At 41.0% G+C, this 21,455-nt stretch overlaps 2 protein-coding genes across 2 annotated transcripts in view; one reads left to right on the top strand and one right to left on the bottom strand.

Annotated features, from left to right (window-relative positions):
- Nucleotides 1-599: 599 nt before the first annotated feature.
- On the bottom strand, nucleotides 600-16,102 carry LOC126999173 (putative uncharacterized protein DDB_G0271982; the record flags this gene model as incomplete). The annotated part of the gene is made up of 5 exons (XM_050861501.1): nucleotides 600-735; nucleotides 889-926; nucleotides 14,515-14,579; nucleotides 15,380-15,398; nucleotides 16,070-16,102. Coding segments are annotated over 5 exons (291 nt in total), but the record flags the coding sequence as incomplete, so codon positions are not given.
- A 2,641-nt stretch (nucleotides 16,103-18,743) lies between these two features.
- LOC126999494 (Y+L amino acid transporter 2-like) overlaps nucleotides 18,744-21,455 on the top strand; it is a 39,460-nt gene continuing 36,748 nt past the window's right edge. The window contains exon 1 of the mRNA XM_050862140.1: nucleotides 18,744-21,242. The gene's annotated coding sequence lies outside the window, so the exon portion shown is untranslated. The remainder of the gene's footprint in view (nucleotides 21,243-21,455) is intronic.

Below are 21,455 nucleotides of genomic sequence, written 5' to 3'. Positions count from 1 at the left end.
TCATTTCGTTTCCTCGTTTACAGTTTTATTTTTTTATTATTACTTCTATTACTTTTATGCTGGTGTTTTTTTTTCTTGCATTTATTGGTTTTCTTGTTTTAAATCGTCTTTCTTTTTTTTTATATATGTGACGGTGAATTTGTGTTTTATTTTCATGTTTAGTTTTGTTTGTGGCCCGAATTTTGCTTAAATTTATCTTTCTATTTCACTTTTTTTCTTAGTTTTCTTGCTTTTGCTCTTCTGTATAAGTCAATTCATTTTCACTTTTCTAATTTCTATATTTCAATTTTTATCTTTCTATTTTAGTTTCGTTTTTATTTTTCTTGGTTTTCTTGCCTTACATCCTCTATTTACCTCTATTTCGTCTATTCGTTTTCACTTTTCTATCATTATTTTTATTACTATTTCTGTTTATTTATTTTTTCTCGTATTTCTTGGTTTTCTTGCTTCATCTTTTATTATATCTTCATTTCGTCTATTTTTTTCATTTTCGTTTTTTGTTTTTATCCTTATTTATTGTCCTTGTATTTCAGTTGTTTTTATATTTATTTTTCTATATTTTTTTGTTGTTTTGTTATTTCTATTCCGATTTTTTTTTTTCAGTGTCGTGTCTGCAGTTCTTTTATTCTTTTTCCTTTGTTCCTCTTCGTATATTCATCTCTCTTGATTGTTTCTCTCTCTCTCTCTCTCTCTCTCTCTCTCTCTCTCTCTCTCTCTCTCTCTCTCTCTCTCTCTCTCTAGTGGGTGCGTTCAAATGTACGTGCGTTCGTCTGTCTGTCTATCTACTTTAAAGACGGTCCCCTCGTACACACACACACACACACACACACACACACACACACACACACACACACACACTAACTTTTGGCCTCAAGTGAAAATTTACACCTATTTCTCTCTCTCTCTCTCTCTCTCTCTCTCTCTCTCTCGAGTTTCAATTACAACCAAAACATTACCTGGAATTAGAAGAGGTAACCCACAAGGGAGGAAGAGGAGAAGGAGGAGGAGGAGGAAGAGGAGGAGGGAGAAGGGAGAGAAAAAAATAAAGGAGGGAGTGAAAGAAGGGAGAAGAGTGTGGAAAAAATCGTTAACTTTTGCTCCCTTTTCTCTCTCCTGCTCTTTTGATATTCCTGGTTATTCTTCTTTCTTTCATTTTCCTTCATCTCCCTTCTCTATCTACTGTTACTTTCGTCCCATTCAGTTTATCATTATCATTATTCTCCTCCTTTCTTTCCTCATCTTTTTACCATATCACTAAGTTCCTCCTTTTCCTCCTTCGCTTCCCTTCCCTTATCACTTTTTTCTTTCTCTCTCTTCTTTTCTCTAAGTTGCTAATTTCTTCCTCCTACTTCCATTTTTTATTCTTTCTCTTCCTATCTATATATTCCTCCATTTTCCTTATTAATTTAATCCCCATTCTCTTGTTTTATTAACCTTATTTTGTTCCTCCTCCTAAATCAATCAATACTCCTTCTTCTCCTCCTTTTCTGATATTTCCTTCTTCTCTTCTTTCCGTTCTCATCATCTCTCATCCTCCTCCTCCTCTTCATGTTCTTTTTCGTTCTATTTCCATCATTCCATCCTCTTCTTCCTCTTCTTCTCCACCCTATCCTCCTCTAACCTATCACAACCCCTAATCAACCCTATTTTTTTATCCCTATTCCTTCTCCTCTCCACATTATCTCTTTCCCTCTTCGCCTAACCTTCACCTCCACCTTTCTCCACCTCCTCCCCTTTCCTCTCTCTGCTGGGAAACTTTAAACGCCATAAGAGTTTCTTTTTTTTTTTTGTTTCCCACTTGAACCTGTTTATCCACTTCCTCCATCACCACTTCCCTCCTCCTCCTCCTCCTCCCCCCCTCCTTCTCTCCTTACCTCGAAATACCTGTCCTTTTTCCTTCGTTTGTAGCTTTGATTCTCTTTGTTCAAGGTCATTGGTATATTGCAGCACTGATGGCGATTCTCTCTCTCTCTCTCTCTCTCTCTCTCTCTCTCTCATCTAATGGAAGTATCTCCCTTTACTTTTAATGGCCTCTGCGTTATAACAACAACAACAACCACAACAACAACAACATCATCATCAACAACAACAACAGCTTATAACGAAGGAAAGTTTACGATGATACGATTTTCGAGTGTTTTTTTCTTTTTTTTACGTGTACGCCTATAGCGCCGGTAGGCTTGCTTGAGGGGCCTGGATGTTATTCGGCCCCAGCCCGTCATGGCGCAGGCAAGTGTTTATAGTGGCGCAATCTTCTCTAGGCTCATGCTGCCCCCCGGAACTCCTTGATTCACTTGGACGGTTTCCTCTAGAGTCCGGGTTGATGGGTGGTCTTCAGGACAGCATGTGGGTAGTTTTAAGCCACTCGGCGGTGACTGAAAAATCCCAGGTGGTAGCGTGGGGATTCGAACTCGCGTCGTCCATCACGCGGTGAATGTGGGCCCAGCGCGCTACCACTCAGCCACCGCCTACCCTTGTGTGTGTGTGTGTGTGTGTGTGTGTGTGTGTGTGTGTGTGTGTGTGTGTGTGTGTGTGTGTTTGTGTGTGTGTGTGTGTGTGTGTGTGTGTGTTTACCTCCTGTGTAGGCGTGCGTGTTATCCCTGAAGCGTGTGTGTTCTCTGAATCTATGTCTGTCTGTCTGTTTGTCTGTCTTTTCTTTTGTAGTTTATTTTCATCATTTCTCTTTTTTTCCTTCTTCGTAGGAATCATATTTTTTTTCTTTTCCCTTCTTTTTGTATATTCTTTTTTTTCTCCTATTTGCCTTTTCTGCTTAGTTTTCCTCTGTAGTATGTATTTTTTTCAGTGCCTATTACCTCCTCTTTCGTCTTAGCTTTTTACTTCTTTTCTTTCTTTTTTTTCCTCTTCTTTTTCCCTCCTCTGTCCTGTATTTGTCATTCTGTTGCTTTATCTATTTTTTTGTTGTTGTTTATGGATCAATCAATTTTTCATTATTTTTTGGTATATGGATCTCTGTTTTTGTGTATGTTATCTACGAGGGCACTGTCTGTCTGTCTGTCTGTCAGTCTATTTATCTATCTGTCTGTCTCTCTGTGATTGTCTGTTATTTTTTTTCATTATTTTTTGGGGTATATGAATCAATCTCTGTTTTTGTGTCTGTTACCGACGAGGGCACCATTTGTTTGTCTGTCTGTGATTGTCTTTCTGTTGTTTTATCTATTTTTTCATTATTTTTTGGTATATGGATTTTTGTGTCTGTCGTTTACGAGGGCTCCAAATTGGAAGGCTCATCTCGATCATCTCTCTCCTCCACTAAGTCTTTCCGCGTCACACGAACGATCAATCAGCATCAAACGGCGAGTGTACGTGGGCAGCAGTTGTGTTTGTAATAGTGTTAGGCGACGCGTTCACGGGATTATCAGAGGCGACGTGCTGGCTTAGCGGGTGAGAGAGAGGGAGAGAGAGGAGGGGGAATAGAGAGGGGTGGAGAGGAGAGAAGAGAGGGAGAGGAGAGGACAGGTGAGGAGAGTAAAGGAGACAAGAGAAGAGATAGAGGATGAAAAGTTAAAGAAATGAAGAAAATTAAAGAAATGAAAGGAGAAACTAGGAAAAAGAAGACAAAGAAAAAAAATAAAGTATACTACAGAAGACGAAGAAAAGGGATGGAAAGGAAGAAGATAATAAAAAGAAGGAAAAAGAAGCACAAATCAAAATAAGAAAAAAAAAAGATGCAAAGGAGGCAGAGCGAGGAAGAAAAGAAGATAAAAAGAGAAGCCGAAGGAAATACAAATAAATAAAAAAAATAAGAAAACGAAAACGAAAATGGAAATACAAAGCCTTCAAAAAGATACACAACACAAGAAGAAGACGAAGCAAAAGGAGGCAGAAAAAAGGACGAAGAAAGAAGGAAAAAGAGGCAGCGATTCAGGCAGCATGTACACAACCAAGGAGGATGAAAAGGAGAAGAAGCATCTGAGTTTCCAGGAACCCTTCACCTCTTCGTCTAATATGAGCTTAGGGCGAGAGGCTGGCGGGGGAAATCAGTCTTGCAGTGTGAGAAGAGACGAGGAGGGGACGGGGGAGAAGAGGAGGAAGAGGAGGAAAACGAGGGGAAGATGGACGAGGACAAATATGGGGATAGAAATGGTTACTAAGAAGAGATACAAAGAGTCAAAGGCTGAGATGAAATCGTTCTTGCAGTGTGAGAAGAGACGAGAAGGGGACAAGGGCGAGGAGGAGGAGGAGGAGGGAAACGAGGGGAAGATGGACGAGGACAAAGATGGGAATGAAAATGGTTACTAAGAAGAGTTACAGAGAGTCAAAGGCTGAGCTAAAATCGTTCTTGCAGTGTGAGAAGAAGAGACGAGAAGGGGACGAGGGCGAGGAGGAGGGGGAGGAGGAGGAGGAAAACGGACGAGGACAAAGATGGGAATGAAAATAGTTACTAAGAAGAGATAGAGAGAGTCAAAGGCTGAGCTAAAATCGTTCTTGCAATGTGAGAAGAGACGAGAAGGGGACAAGGGCGAGAAGGAGGAGGAGGAGGAGGAAAACGAGGGGAAGATGGACGAGGACAGAGATGGGAATGAAAATGGTTACTAAGAAGAGATACAGAGAGTCAAAGGCTGAGCTAAAATCGTTCTTGCAGTGTGAGAAGCAGAGACGAGGAGGGGACAAGGAGAAGGAGGAGGAGGAGGAGGAGGAAAACGAGGGGAAGATGGACGAGGACAAATATGGGGATAAAAATCGTTACTAAGAAGAGATACAGAGAGTCAAAGGCTGAGCTAAAATCGTTCTTGCAGTGTGAGAAGCAGAGACGAGAAGGGGACGAGGGCGAGGAGGAGGAGGAGGAGGAGGAAAACGAGGGGAAGATGGACGAGGACAAAGATGGGAATGAAAATGTATACTAAGAAGAGATACAGAGAGTCAAAGGCTGAGCTAAAATCGTTCTTGCAGTTTGAGAAGCAGAGACGACGAGGCGACGAGAGCAAGGAGGAGGAGGACGAGGGAGAAAGAAGGGGATGAGACGAATATGAACAAGAACAAAGATGGGAATGAAAAGGGTCACTAAAGATGGAGGAGAGGGAGAAATAGAGAGTCAGAAGCCAAGGAAGAAGGGTTACAAGACGAGTTTAGAAGCAAGAAGCTGTGAATAGATTAACAGATGAGGGGATGGTGGACAAGATCAAGAAGAGGAATGAGAAGGGTTACTAAGATGCAGAGAGGGAGAGTTAAAGGCTAAAGAAGAAGGGTAAGAAGACATGAATTAAGAAGCAAGAGACTGTGAATAAATTAAACATAAACAGAAAGATGAGGGGATGGTGGACAAGATCAAGAACAGGAATGAGAAGGGTTACTAAGATACAGAGAGAGGGAGAGTTAAAGGCTAAAGAAGAAGGGTAAGAAGACATGAATTAAGAAGCAAGAGACTGTGAATAGATTAAACAGAAACTCCTTATGATTCCACCAGCAAACAAGGGTAATGGTGATGAATCTTAGAAGGTAAAAGGGATTAAAAGGAAACGAAAGGAGGAGAGGAAAACATGCAGAAGTGATGATAGTGGAAAGAACGGTATGGAAGAATGCTGGATAGATGAAAATGGTAAAAAGTAGAGGAGATAAAGAAGGAAGGATGCTGCGGGGTGTCAGATGAGGATAACTAAAAGAAGATAAAGGATAGAAGGATGCTGTACAAAGATGATTACAAGGACAGATAGGAAGGATGCTGCAGTGATATAGATGATGATACTTCTAAGGAGATGAAAGATAGAAGGATACTGTACAGACAAAATTAATGAGAGAGAGAAAGGAGAAAAGGAAAAGATGCTGCTGTAAGGTGGAATATAATGAGGACTGCAAGGAGATGAAGGATAGGATGATGATGTACAGGTAAAGATAGTTACAGGGAGAAGAGAGAAGAAAAAGAGAATGCTGCGGGGTCCTAGATAATGATGGTTGCAGGGAGAGGAAGGAAGGAAGGGAGAGAGAAAGCAGTCAGGTGGTAGATGATGAGGTTGCAGGGAGAGGAAGGACGGCAGAAAAGAAGTATGCTGCAGGGTCCTAGATAATGATGGTTGGAAGGAGAGGAAGGGAGGAAGGAAGGGAGAAAGGATGCAGTGGGGTGAGGAAAGCAATGACGGTGGGGAGGAATGCAAAATTGAGGTATATATAGAATCCAATCCCACTCTGCAGCCTCAAACCCGCAATATTTCTGAAATGTATTACCACACGCAAACGCACACGCACATACCCCCCCCCCCCCCCCCCGCCCTTCCTCCTTCTCCTCCCTCCCTTCACTCCTCAAGACGTAATGTTGTTTTCAAATAAACGTCGCTGAACGTCTATCCAGTGTCCCCTTTAGGCATCGTGTTCGCCAGGCAGTTTTCTCAGCCTAAGGGGAGCGCGAGGGACCTCAAACCTCTCTCTCCCTTCACGCCTTCCCCCACCCCTTCCTTCCTTGTCTTAGTCTTTTCGCTTCTCTTCATTCTCTTTTTCTCCTTCCCTTCTTCCTTCTTTTTCCTTCTTATTCTAGTCTATCCTCTTCTCTCTTATCCTTTTCTCCTCCCTTCCTTCTTTCTTTTCCCTTCTCTTCCCTCCTTATTCTAGTGCTTCCTTGTCTTAGTCTTTTCGCTTCTCTTCAACCTTTTCTTCTCCTTCACTTCTTCCTTCTTCCTTTTATTTTCCTCCTTGTTCTACTCTATCCTCTCCCCTCTTATCCTTTTCTCCTCCCTCCCTTCTTTTGTTTTCCCTTCTCTTTCCTCCTTATTCTAGTGTCCCTTCCCCCTCATTTTATCCGAAGCCTTATTTTGTTTTTATCCTCTTTTATCCTTTCCATTTCCTTCCCTTTTCTCTTTGTTTTAGTCTTTCCCTTTCCTTTTTCCGTCTCTCTTTCACCTTGCCTTCCATTTCCTCTCCGTCCTGGCCACTTCCCTCCCTCGCATCACTCTCTTCTCCCTTCCTAATTCCGTTTCTCTGCCTTCTTTTCTACATAAAAAAAACAGCAATCACCCTAACACCATCACACCTTAGCTCAACACACGGAAGAAAATCTAACGTAACACACTGCAAACACACGCTACTAAATACCTTCTCAAACCCACTCAAAACACACCAAACACACATAAGGGGCGATATAACAGCAAACACCATCACCCCTTCCCCCAGCACGCCAGAAAAAGCCGCCTAACGCACTGCAACACACTAATATGCGCCATAACCCTTCCAAACCCTCAGCTCGCGGCCCTCGGAGCGGCACAAAATCGCCTTCCTGCATAAAGTGCGCCTCCCAGGGCCACCGCCGCGGGTACTGGCTGACATCGACCCGCTTATTGCTTGCAGCCAGGTATATCTCCCTCCCTGTTCTGCCTGCCTGCCTGCCCTCCAAGATTTCGTTCTCCTCCTTTTCCTCTTTCTCTCCTCCTCTTCCTCCGTTCCTTTTTCTACATTTGTTCACCTACCATTTTTTTTTTGCTTCTCTTTTTTTTCCATTTTTTGATCTGCTTGTCCTCCAAGACTTCTTCCTCCTCCTTCTCCTTCTCTTTCTCTCCTCCTCCTCCTCCTCTTCCTCTCCCTCCGTTCCTTTTTTTTCATTTGTTCCCATACCTTCTTTTTTTTTTGCTTCTTTTTTTTTCATTTTTGTTCTGCGTGCCCTCCAAGACTCCCTCCTACTCTTCCTTCTCCTTCTTTCCCTCTACTCGTTTTTCTTCGTTTCCTTCCCTTACTTCTTTTCCTTCTCTTTTGTCTTCTTCCCTTCCTGTTCTGCCTGCCTGCCTGCCAAGACTTCTTCCTCCTCCTGCTCCTTCTTTTCCCCTTCCTTCTCCATTTCTTTTTCTTCATTCTCTTCCCCTACTGCTTTTTCTTCTTTTTCTTTTCCTTCATCTCTCCTCTTCTGCGTTCCTTTTCTTCTATATTTTCTTCCCATACTTCATTTTCCTCCTTTTCTCCATCTATGTATTTCGTGCCCTCTAAGACTTATTTCACCTCCTTCGTCTTCTCCTTCTCCTCCCTTCTCCGTTCCTTTTTTCTCTTAATTTCCTTCCCCTACTTCATTTCCTCCTTTTCTTCCTCCCAGTCATGCCTGCCTTCCCTTCCAAGATGTCTTCCTCCTGCTTCCTCTCCTTTTTCTTCGTTTACTTCCCCTTCTTCTCCTCCTCCTCCTCTTTCTTTTCTTCTGTGTCTCCCTCTCATCCGCTTTCCATGTCCGTTTCCTCCTCCTCTTTTTATGCTCAGTTCTTTTTCATAGACAATAAAGTGATAAATAAGTCAGAAATATAAGTAAATACGGTACGCACGATTTATATGTACGATTCATGATGGAAAAATATGCTCATAAATTCATTAATAAATCAATACATAAATAATATCAATATAAAAAAATGTATTCGCAAACAAATAAATCAACACGCGAAAATATATATTACGGTCCGACAGTTTCCATGTTGATTTTATTTACGCCTAAAACTAACTAACTCGCTCTAAAAAAACATATATATTTACAAAAAAAAGTCGAGCATTTTCATTTCACTCTTTACCTCTGCAAACATTCCCTTTAACTCCCGACCTTGCAAATGAGTGGCGTTGAATTTTTGAGGCTGTGGCAGCGACAACCTAATTATTATATATCTGTTTTTATCTATTTATTTCCCTTCTTTTTTTTAATTTTACCATCTATATTACCCCCACCTGCCCTCTATTTAGCTTCTTTAACTCTCGGCCTTGCAAATGAGTGGCGATGATTTTTTTTCAATCTGGCAGCGACAACCTAATTAATCTCTGTTTTTATCTATTTATTTCCCTTCTTTTTTAATTTTTACCATCTATATTACCCCCACCTCCCCTCTATTTAGCTTCTTTAACTCTCGGCCTTGCAAATGAGTGGCGATGATTTTTTTTTAAACTGGCAGCGACAACCAAATCTATCTCTGTTTTTATCTATTTATTTCCCTTCTTTTTTTTAATTTTACCATCTATATTACCCCCACCTCCCCTCTATTTAGCTTCTTTAACTCTCGGCCTTGCAAATGAGTGGCGATGATTTTTTTTTAAACTGGCAGCGACAACCTAATCAATCTATTTCTGTTTATTTCCTATTTTTATTTCTGCTTATTTATATTTTTTCCCTCCTCATTTAGCATCTTCAACTCCCGGTCTTGCAAATGAGTGGCAATTTTTTTTTTTTTTTTGAGTGTGGCAGCGACAGCCTAATTTATCACTATATATCTGTTTATTTCCTATTTTTATTCTTATTTATTTATATTTTTTGCATTCCTCACTAGTATCTACAATTTCTGGTCTTGCAAATGAGTGGCAATGATTTTTGGAGACTTGCAGCGACAACCTAATTAATCTACATATATTTCTGTTTATTTTCTATTTTTATTTCTGCTTATTTATATTTTTTTCCCTCCTTATTTAACATCTTCAACTCCTGGTCTTGCAAACGAGTGTCAATGATTTTTTTTTTGAGAGTGAGGCAGCGACAACTTGATATACTTCTACTTATTTATATATATTCACTATTCATATCTCTACTTTTTTATATTTTTCCCTCATCTCCCCTCTTTTCCTTTTTGCTCTACACTTCCCATTCCCCTCTCTCCTCACCTCTTTTCTACCTCATTTAGCATTAAGCATCTTTACATAACTCCAGGCACAGGTAAGGTAAGGTAAGGTAAAGTAAGGTAAGGTAAGGTATGGTAAGGTAAGGTGAGGTAAGGTAAGGTAAGGTAAGGTAAGGTAAGGTAAGGTAAGATAAGGTAAGATACGGTATGGTATGGTAAGGTAAGGTAATGTAAGGTAGGGTATAGTAAGGTAAGGTAAGGTAAGACAAGGTAGGGTAGGGTAAAGTAAGGTAAGGTAAAGTAAGGTAAGGTAAGGTTAGGTAAGGTCAGGTCAGGTCAGGTAAGGTAAGGTAAGGTAAGGTAAGGTAGTTGGTAAGGTAATGTAAGGTAAGGCAAGGCAAGGCAAGGTAAGGTAAGGTAAAGTAAGGTAAGGTAAGGTAAGGTAAGGCAGCGGGCAGGTGTTACGAGCTCAGGTGACCCATCTAGGCTACCTGTTTCCCGTGACCTATATTCCAAACTCAATTAACTTTTTATTTATTTACTATTTTCATTTCTACCGATTTATATTTTTTCCCTCAACATTCAGTATATTTACCTCCGGCTACAGATAGAGCAGCGAGCAGGTGTTACGAGCTGAGGTGACCCATCTAGGTTACCTGTTTGCGGTGACCTATATTCCCAACCAGCTATTTTCTCGGTTTTTTTTTCTTTCATTTTTTTTATTGAGACCCTGGAGATGTCGTGATAACTCTTTCATGATCTCTTTTATTGTGTGTGTGTGTGTGTGTGTGTGTGTGTGTGTGTGTGTGTGTGTGTGTGTGTGTGTGTGTGTGTGTGTGTTTAATCTTTTAGTTGCCTGTTTGTTGATCCTTCGTGTTTTACCAGAATGTTTTACGATTATTTTTTTATTGCGTGTTTTATTTGCTTTATTTATTTGCTCTGCCATTGTTGTTTGGTCGTGTATTGGAAACCTTTCGTCCGTTATTCAGCTGTTTATTTGTTTGTTTGTGGTTTTGCTGTTTTGGTTTTGTTATTTTCGCAGGTTAGAAGAAATAGATGAAGTATTAAAGGAATTATTCGCGGCCTACGTAGATGATTTGTTGAGCTTTCACAGTATATCAGAACTTTACATATCTCTCTCTTTCTATCTATCTATCTGTCTATCTAATATGCACTGATCGTGAAGCAGATTAAGATAGAAACGCAGGGAATAAAACACAAAGAAAACAAACAAAAGAAGGGAGAGAACGAAGGGAGGAGTTTTACAATGAAGTTACCAATAATTTAGAGAGACGATAAACTAGACTAAAACAGCAGGAATGAGAAAGGAAATAAAAAAAAAGAAAGAAAAGAGATGGAGAACCTTACGAATAAAGACTACTAATAACAAGTGTTGGAAGATATGTTAAGGGAGGGGAAGCGAGAGAAGGAGGGAAGGAGAGAGAGGAGGGAAGAAGGAGAAAAAAGAAACAAGGGAAGAGAAAGAGGAGGGAAGACGGAGAGGAAGGAGAGAAGAGAGAGAGAGGAATGGGGGGAAGAGGGTGAGAGAGGAGCGAAGAGGGAATGGGAGGAGGAAAGAGGGAGAGAAAGGAGGGAAGAGGAAAAGAGAAAGGGACTGGGAACAACCTATACCATGATTCTAGGGAGAGAAAGAAGAGGAAAGAGAGAGGGAGAGGGACGAAATGAGTGAGAAGGAAACTGAGAAAGAACCTACACCATATTCTAATAGCTTATGTACTAGAAATATCTTAAATAACTTAACCTAACGACACACATAAGCAAGAGTCACTTAAACCTCCCCTTCCCCCCCCCCTCCCCCAACAACAACAACAGCAAAGAAAACAAACACACCTCCCCTAAATCAACAACACAAACACACAAACATATATATTACAAAAAGCCTCCCTGTATATAATGACCCCCGCTGTACACTGTTGCTTACTGCTACGCATAATTTAAAGTCCATTACAGTCTTTAATTACATGTACAACCCCGGACAGGAAGGGCAACTATTCCATTACGTGACGGGTATTCTGTTGGGGTAATTATAGAGCGCCACCCTCGGCCAAAAACTCGCCTTGATTATACTCCACATCCCAGGCACGGTAATTTTAGCCCCCCGAGGCCCTCCATGTGTGTTGTGATGAAGGGACAAAAAGGTGAGTCTTTGATCCGCGCGTGTCGGGATGAAAGGGATCCGCTCATTCGGTTCATTAGATTGATCACCCGCTAAACGCAATTCGCCGTTATGGGTTTTGATCTCACGTTGTAAATATTCTCATTATGCCGAACATCCGGGATAATCAGTGGTCTTGATTTTTCTTTCTTTTCTGGCTTGTTGTAAAGATGGTGATGGTGTTGTGTTTGATGTTTTATTTGTTTTATTTCATTTTTTTTATTTGCTCGTGGATATTTTTTGCCTGAACTATTTTTTTCCTATATGAAGCTTTGTTAATTATGTTCATGGCGGTATATTTGTTGTTCAGACATTTTTTTATATATAAGCGAGGATATCTTTACTCGAATTGTCATTTTCCTTTAAAGCTACGAAATAATGCGATGCTGTTTTATCAGTGCCCATCTCTCTGTTTAACATGTTTCGTCTGGTGAGTTATGTGGGTCGTCAGATTGTCTCTTCCAACTTCACTTTACGAGTTTCTCCGAACTATTCATTAATCGATAACTTTGCAGAACGAGGACGAGGAGGAGATGGGCGAGGTGGAGGCAGAACGAATATGAGCTGCAAGCCGTTACCTTTCGCCTAGACTCGAACTTCAGCCAGCCAGTTAGTCAGTTAGCTCGAAAACAACAGCCAGTCAGCCAGTCAGCCAGCAGCAGGAGCCCAGCCATTCATCCCGCCAGCCAGCCAACGAGCCCGCCAGCCAGCCCACCAAGGCGGGAACTTATCACGAACAGCCCCGCTCGGCGTCTCCGTTGCCGCTCCGTCAGGACGAAATAAACGATGTGACTCCTAACTTGGACACAAAGGAGGCAGTTGCTGTGTTTTATGTGCCGTGCTCGAGTGAGGGAGCGAGGCCGCCGGGGAGTGGCGGGCGCGGAGAGATAAAAGTTGTACCATTCAAGTCAGCCATTAAAACAATCTACGAGTTTTCTAAACATGGAAAAATGCGTTTTCAGCCTCTGTGATCTCGAGTAGAGGAGGAGAGCGTTACTTTACTTTTTACTTTTCCACTTTTACATTCTTAGCGCGAAACCAATTTTCTTCAGCAGGAACTATTGGAAAAGTGAGGATTGATTCGTGCTTTCAAAACTTTAATTCATCTGTTTATAGCTTGACGGTGGATTGTGAAGCCGTTGATGCGCTCCCGGGCGAGGGCTCAGTAAAGATCTCAGAGTAATGACCCAAGTTTTGCTGGAAGACTTACCGCGCGGGTGGCAACGATTGTTTGTCTTAGGGAGGGTCTCAACGCTGGGATGGCAACACCGAAAACTGCGTCATATAATTCTTTGAGTGAGAAAACACGGTACTATTAGACTCTGGCAACAACTCATCCCTTAACCTCATTCTGCCGACATGTTAACACTACGAAACGTCTTATTGCAAGGACACAAAACCAACATTGTAATACTGGCAAGCGTCTGTGTGGTGGATTATTAATGTCGTGGCTGTAATACTAAGCTTAATGCTGGCAGTTTCCTCGCACCTAACACGGCTTTGTGGCTGCTCTCTGGCAGAGTGAACATAGAGAAGTGTGACCGTGCGTGGGCTGGCGTGGCTAATTGTGATGCTACTTGATATAAATAAGATAGCGTATGTAAAGGTCAGACTCAGACTAGACATTTATGGTAGGAGAAGGGTGTGAGGGAAGGCGTAGGGACTGTGAAATAGGAAGAGAAGGTGGTGATAAGGGTATAAATGACGTGGAAAGGGTAGGGAGGGTGGTGTTAATGGTGAAAATAGTTTAAATGGGCTGGTGTGAGTTTTATAGGCAAAGCGAACACATTTTTCTTGGTCTAAACTATTATCTGTTCAAAGGAAGCGTGTGTCTTATGCCTCTTCTGTTAGCCGTATTACTCTCGGGCTCTCATGGAGGTTTTCTGTCATTCACAAATCTGTTAGTATTAAAAAAAAAAAACTACCGTAAATTATATCATTAAGACGAAGTTTGATGTATCGCAGGGAAACGGGGAGGAAAGTGTAGCTGTGAGGGAGACAAGAGAGCTTATTGTCACACGAAGAACTATTAGTGTGCTCATAATTCATTCTGAAAACGTATAATATAACTAATAGAGTGAATAAGGGTATGTATGTTTTGTGGGAAGTAAATTGTCTATCGTGAAAGCTGCTGAGTATTGTAAATGCGGCTGGCTGTGCCCGTAGAGTTAACCGAGTCACTGCCAAGGTGACGCTCCGCCTATAACAACCTATTTGCCCTTTAAAAAGTGAAGATATGGTAAAAGTATGGTAGATATCTTTCTGAAAAAAACTCCTGCCCGTCTGTCTGTTGGTGCTAAATGTGACACGAGACTTCCCGAGACTTAATTTTAACTACGAGTATAAATAAATTTTGTAAACATTATTGGTACCACATAACAAATAATGAAATAGAACGTAGCGGGAGAGTTTGTATGACTGACAGGCAATCTTTCTACTACTCTTCTGCTTCTTCTTTTTAATTATTCACACTTATATGACTGACAGACAATCTTTCTACTGCTTTTTTGCTTCTCCTTTTTAATTATTCACACACTAAGGTACAACGCATATATACCCAGCAATTAGGATTAACATTATTACTACGTCTGTAAACACTAACCCCTTATTCTCACTTGTACACTTTTCTTACATATAAATGTAAGAAAGACTGAAATACGAATAAGTGAAATTTCAGTCTCTCATTTTCATATTCTTCCTCCTCCTTCTCCTCCTCCGCCTCCTTCAGTTCCTTTACTTATCTTTCACTTTTTTGTTTTATTTTAGTTGTCAAATTTTGTTGTTTTGTATTTTTTAATGTTGTCAGCTTCCTTTTTGTTTTACTCTAGTTTTGTCGTATTTACATTTATCTCCTCTCTCTCTCTCTCTCTCTCTCTCTCTCTCTCTCTCTCTCAATAGCGTGCCAGTAACCCCTTGGACAAACCGTGAAAAAGAAACTCAGAATGAAACTTTCGCGTCCACCGACATATCTTTTTCTCCTTCCTTGTGTATAAAATAAAGAGAGTAAAAGAGAGAGAGAACCCGGACTCCATTTTATCTCTCTTTCCTTCAAGCACGAAAAGGAAAGAGGAAGAGATGAGGAGGAGGAAGATGAAGAAAAAGACGAGGAGGAGGAGGAGGAGCAGGGAGGAGATATCATCAACATCCAATTCTTCCGTTCTCTCATATCATATCACATAACATCTCCTTCCTCGATAGAGTTACACGCATTTCAACGTTATTGGATGCCGTTTGTTTTATTAGGAGTGGCGCAGAAGAGGTTCAAAGAAAACGCAATGTCAACACGCGCCTCAGAAAACGGAATACTCAGCCGGGGAGTATAAAGAAAATGGGATGTTTGGCCAGCCCGTTCGCCTCTTTCATCTTGATAGAAGCGGACATCCTCCCTCGGAAATGTTATATGTTGGGTCTTTCAACTACCCGAAAAAGGCGCTCTCTCCCACCTCCTTCTTACCCCTTCCAAGTCCTCCATTACTCCTTCTTTCTCCTTTCCCGTCTTCTTCGCCCTCATTCTACACTGGTCTTTTTTTCTGAGCTTTGCCCTTCCTTCTTTCTCTTCATTACTATCATCTTCCTCCTTTCCCTCCCTATCCATTCTCCTCTAACCTCCTTTCCTTCCTTTCTCTCTCTTCCACTTTTCCTCCTCGAAATCCTCCTTTACTTCTCTCTATCTATTCCCCCCTTTTACCTCTTCCTCCTTTGTTTTCCTAATTTCTTTCTCCCCTCTTTCCTTTTCTCCCTCTCATCATCTCTTCATTACTTCCCCTTTCTCTTTTCCTCTTCTCTCCATCCTCTTCCTGTCCTTGTCTTTTCCTCCTATCTGTGTCCCACTTCTTTCCTTTCTTCCTCCTTCTCACTATCTCTAAATTACTTCCACCTTCCTCCTTTTCCTCCTCCTTCACTGTTTTTTTTTTCCTATCTCTGTCCCCCCTTCCTTCCTTCTCTCTCTCCCTCCCTCTTCCCGTCTCTCCCTTCTTTTTTCCTCCAGCTCTCATGTTTTGTCCATTTCTTTCTCGCTTCTCCTCCGTTACCTCAGTCGCTCCCTCCTTTTGAAACCCGCGTTGAAAACTTATATTTCCGCGTGTCATATCTAATCTGAGTCGTATTTTTTCACTCTCTCTTTTGGATTTCTTGTTGCCTCTCTCTCTCTCTCTCTCTCTCTCTCTCTCTCTCTCACGTCCACTTACTTAGTCACCACGTTTCCCGGCCTCAAGATTTTCTCATTCATTCACAGTGTTTACAGAGACGTTTCATCAAGGTAGGGGAGAGAGAGAGAGAGAGAGAGAGAGAGAGAGAGAGAGAGAGAGAGAATGAAGTTACTCATATATGATCTTTTACTTAATACATGCAATTTTCAACCAATTTTTTTACTTTAAACTTCTTTCTCTCTCTCTCTCTCTCTCTCTCTCTCTCTCTCTCTCTCTTATCTATTTATCTGTTTAAATACACACACACGCACACACACACACACACACACACACACACACACACACACACAGGAGCCGTGACTCAGCGGGCCGTAACACACACGCCACCGAGGTCCCGTTTCGTGTCTTTTCATGGCGTTAATGGAGCCTAATGGCGCCGGAGACAGTCAGCGCATCTTATTACCGCCTTTGATGGCTGGACGGCTGGCTGACTGGCTGACTGACTGACTGACTGGAATAGAATGTGGGTCTTACGTACTTACTTGATCTTGATCTTGATTAATAATGCGCAGGGCACCTATCAGGTGCATAGCACGTATATATATATTTTTTTTTGGGGGGGGGAGGACGGGGGAGCCGATTGTGCAGGGAAGGGAAGGGAATCAAGTGCAATTGTTAGTGTTGGTGTGTTGTGTTGATAAGTGAGTGTATATTTGTTTTCTGAATGCGTCTATTGAACCAGTCTAAAATATGATGAGGGAGGCTGTTCCAGTCACGTATGGTGCGTGGAAAGTATGAGTGTTTGTATGCGTCAGTGTTAGTGTGATATGTTTGGTATTTATGGATGTGTGTGTTACGAGTACGTTGACTGTTTGCGTTGTGTAAGTATGTGTGTGGGTCATGTTAATGTGAGTGTTTGTGATCTTGTACATAAGTGTAAGTTTGTGTGCTTGTCTGCGTATGTGAAGAGATTTCATGTTTATCTATTGTTTGATCCGTGTTGTACTGCCAAGCGTTCGAGTGCAATTGTTTGTAATGAACCTGCCCGCCTTGGTGTTGATTTCTTCTAGCCTATCAATGTTTATGTGTGTGTGTGTAAAGATCCCACACCGTGGAGCAGTATTCAAGTGTTGGTCTCACAAGTGTGTCATAAGATGTGTGTTTAATGTCAGGTGTGCGATGATGTAAATTCATCCTCAGGAACCCCAGCGTTCGGTTGGCTGTGGCACTGATGTGGTCATATGTGTGTTCATTTTCAAGTTAGTTGAGAGATGAATACCAAGGTACTTGTGTGTGTGCACTGATTCTAGTTCTAAATTATGGAGAGTGTAAATGTGATGGATGGGGTTGTAAGCTCTGGTGAATCTTAACAGTTTGCACTTGTAAATTTACATTTGGTCCTACATTTGGTCCTATTAACTGACAGACCGACTGACTGACTAACAGGCTGACTGATTAACTGACTAAGAGATAAACGTGGATATTTCAATTAACTTCAACTTGGAGAGTCAGAAATTCAACCTGTTCCTTCTTCTCTTCCTCCTCCTCCTCCTCCTCCTCCTCTTCCTCCACTTCCTAGTCTTCTTCCTCTTCTTTCTGCACACAAACACAGATGAACGAACACACACACACACACACGCACACACACACAGACACACCCACAGACACATACACCCACCTACACTCTCCTGAAACACACAGGCACACTACCCCCTCCCCCCTCCACCTGCAACACACACATGTCATCCCCAATCGGTAATGGAACACGATCAACACCATCGCAAATACAATCACCATCAGCAACACCATCACCGCAGTCACAAACACCATCACCATAATCACCACTCTTAGCAAATGAGAGAGAGAGAGAGAGAGAGAGAGAGAGAGAGAGAGAGAGAATGTGTTCCTCCTCTTTTCTCACCCACCTCCTCCTCCTCCTCCTCCTCTCAAGTTCTCCGTAAAATCTTCCTTCATACCTCGTTTCCCTTCCCTCTGATGAAACTCTTTTGAAGGATGAGTCTGCCACGGAGAGCATTAAGGCTGAAAATGCTAATTACTACGAGGCATAATGACCCTTCTCTCTCTCTCTCTCTCTCTCTCGCTTCTGTATCCCATCTGATCGTAGAGATAGGACAGCTCTCTCTCTCTCTCTCTCTCTCTCTCTCTCTCTCTCTCTGTGTGTGTGTGTCTGTGTGGGTGTGTGTGTGTGTGTGTGTGTGTGTGTGTCAGGGGTTTAAGCTAATTATTCTGGCCGTGTGAATTTTAATGACCTCATCCATGTAAATACACCTGCCATCTACATATTTATTGCCACTTGTTTCGGTTCTCGCCTTCATCTTGTTCATTCTATTATGACTACGCTTACTATTATTATTATTATTATTATTATTATTATTATTATTATTATTATTATATTATTATTATTATTATTACTATCGGTACAAATTGAAGCTCTACTACTAATAGTTTTTCTTCTTCGTTTTTTTCTTCTTTTCTTCTTCTTATTTTTCTACTAGTGGGCTTTTTTGTTTCCATTTCCTTTTCCTTTTAACAGCTTCCTTTACTGCAAAAACTACTACTACTACTCCTACTACTACTACTACTACTACTAAAATTACCATCCCAATGAACATTAAATTTCAAACTGGATGCCCCGAAACACACACACACAACACACACACACACACACACACACACACACACACACACACACACACACACACACGCACGCATTCCTGACCTACATAATTCAGAAAGCCAGCGGGAGGCACAGGACAAAGGGTCATTAAGCTTCTCTTTGCTTTTATCTGTAAGCGGAATTTCGTCCTTCGTGAGTTTTCCTCCTCGAACGTGATACCCAAAATGAAGGCAATAAGTGTAGGCTGTCGTGTTGTAGACTAAACATTTAATTTGTGTGTTTTTACAGCATGATTTTAAAACCTGAGAATACCAAAGCGTCCTTCAGGCATGCGAGACATTGAGTTACGAAATTTAATAAAAGAAACACGTAAATCAAAAAAGAAATTGTACACTTAATATTCAGTTTGTGTTTATACTGCATGATTTTGAAACCTCACAATACCAAAGCGTCCTTCAGGCATACGAGGTACTTATGAATATGAAATTTAATAAGGGAGATACGTAAATTAAACACGGACATGAAAAAGACAGAAAATACATATAAACATGAAATCTGTTAATACTAATACGTCCTTGAAGCATACGAGATATTTACGAGTATGAGGTTTAATAAAGAAGATACATAAATTTAAATAAAGGACTTGAAATAGACAGAAAATGCATATAAAAACACCGATCAGAAAGCAAACAGAGAGACAGACAGACACAATTGAGAGCTAGAATGACTGAACGTGCATATGCGAGTGTGTGTGTGTGTGCGTGTGTGTGTGTGTGTGTGTGTGTGTGTGTGTGTGTGTGTGTGTGTGTGAGAGAGAGAGAGAGAGAGAGGGACAGAGTGGAAAACAGGCCAGTCGGGTCTGAGAGAGTGAAGTGAGAGGGAGGGAGGGAGTCTCAGTTGGGCGGGAGTGAGTGAGAGAGAGAGAGAGAGAGAGAGAGAGAGAGAGAGAGAGAGAGAGAGAGAGAGAGAGAGAGAGAGATAACAAATATACCAACACACAAACAAAACAGTATACAGAATCGTGACTTAGTACTTTGTCCGTTTGCTTCATTAACTGATTTTTCCTTTTAACTTCAATATCATAATTCTGTTCTTATTTTCTTATTTATTGTGATTCTGTGTTGTGATTTAATTCAGTATTTCCTTCTGCTTTTTTTTATTATTTTTAAAGAATGATTTTTTTCTGATTTTAGTTGCATATTTTTCCATGTTTCATTTTCTCACTTTCTTTTGGCTGTTTTATTATTTTATTTCCTCTCTCTCTCTCTCTCTCTCTCTCTCTCTCTCTCTCTCTCTCTCTCTCTCTTGCGGCTTCTCCCCTCGTCTGTTTTTTTTCTCTCACTTTTTTCCGCTCTTTTTCCCTTTGTTTATTATTCTTCCTCTTCGTTTCTCTATTCACTCGCACGATTTATATACTCCCATTCTTTTTCTGTGTCCATTCCGGAGTGATTTGAGGCCTATAGTCTTTCTCTTTCTCTTTTTTTTTCTCTGCATTCTCATTTTTTTCTGTTTTTTATCTTTTTTTCTGACTTTTTTTATGTTCTCCTTTTTCTCTGTTTTTCGTTCCCTTCCTCTTCGTTTTCTCTTTTTTTCATATTATTTCCTATTTTCTTCTACATCAACAACGTCCTTTAATGTTTCACGTCCTTCTTCTTCTTCCTCCTCTCTTCTCTCCCTCCATCTTCGTCCCTTTCTCCCTTCCCACACTTTCTTAGGGCTATTCATTCTCTTTCTCTTCCTTTTCTCCCTTTTTTTCATTATATTTATCATTTTCTTCTATATCGACAACATTCTTTAATCTCCCACGCTCTTCTTCCTCTCTCTTCTCTCCCTCCCTCTTCGTTCCTTCCTCTCTTCCCACACTCTCTTGTTTATAAACTTTTACTCTTCCCTCTCCTCAACCCTTGCTCTTCCCGCCCTTCCATTCTTTTTTTTTTTTTTTACTATATCACTTACTTCATTTTTTTTATTTGCTTCCCTGAATGTCTTAATATTCTTTGGTTTTCTTTATTTTTGCTCTTATTAATCCTTCCATAACCTGATAATTGTCTTTCCCTTTTCATATAACTAATTTTTCTACTCCTCCTCTTTCTCCGCCAATCATTTTCTTTATCTATCTTATTCCTATGCATCCTACTTGACTTTCATTGGTTTTATTTATTTTCCTTTGCTAATTTCTTCCACAAACTTAATTTTCGTTCTCTTTCCCTATAACTCCTCTTTCTACTCCTCCAGTCACTTAATTTATCATTTATCCTATCAAATATCTTGACTTTCGATGGCTCTATTCGTTCCTCTCTCTATTAGTTCTTGCACAACCTCACCATATCCTTTCTCATTTCCAATAAGTCCTTCTCCTCTTCCTAAAACTTCTCCTCCTCCTAATCTTCTTAATAACAACATACAAGAACAAAACACATTCAACACTACCAACAACGCAAGGGATCTTCATATCAGCAGAAACCCCAATCACAAAATCTTCACCAGTCCCTCTTGATCTTCCTTACGTTCACCTGCACCCTCTCTCCTTAGGGCACACCACCTCACCTCTCAAACATACGACACCTTAGTAACAGCGAAGTAAGCGTGTGAGCAGCATGCAAATAGTGGATAAGGACAGGTAATACAAGTAACTGGATGCGTGTGTGTGCGTGTGTGTTGAGCAGGTATAATTAGGTGGCTGGCTACTAATCGATTTCTCTCTCGTTAAAAGGAGCAAGGTCGTAAATCAAGCAGTTTCGTCTCATCATAGTCATTTGAGCAAGGTAAGTGGAGATGAAATGGTGTTGTGCAGACGCCAAGCAGAACATCAGGTAAACATGGGCAGGAGGTGTATATGATTGACGTTGTTTGCTTTCCTTTATCGTTTGCATTCAATTGGGTAGCGTGGGAAGCAAGTGGCGAGAGGAGATTGGTGCTATGATGCAGACGCAGGAGAGAAAACGAAAATAATACGTTACTGGTTTAAGATAGCGATG

Source organism: Eriocheir sinensis, chromosome 16 (genome assembly GCF_024679095.1).
Source record: "Eriocheir sinensis breed Jianghai 21 chromosome 16, ASM2467909v1, whole genome shotgun sequence".
Classification (NCBI taxonomy): domain Eukaryota; kingdom Metazoa; phylum Arthropoda; class Malacostraca; order Decapoda; family Varunidae; genus Eriocheir; species Eriocheir sinensis.
The sequence above is the reverse complement of the archived record's forward strand: the minus strand, read 5'-3'. Positions and strand labels throughout refer to the sequence as shown.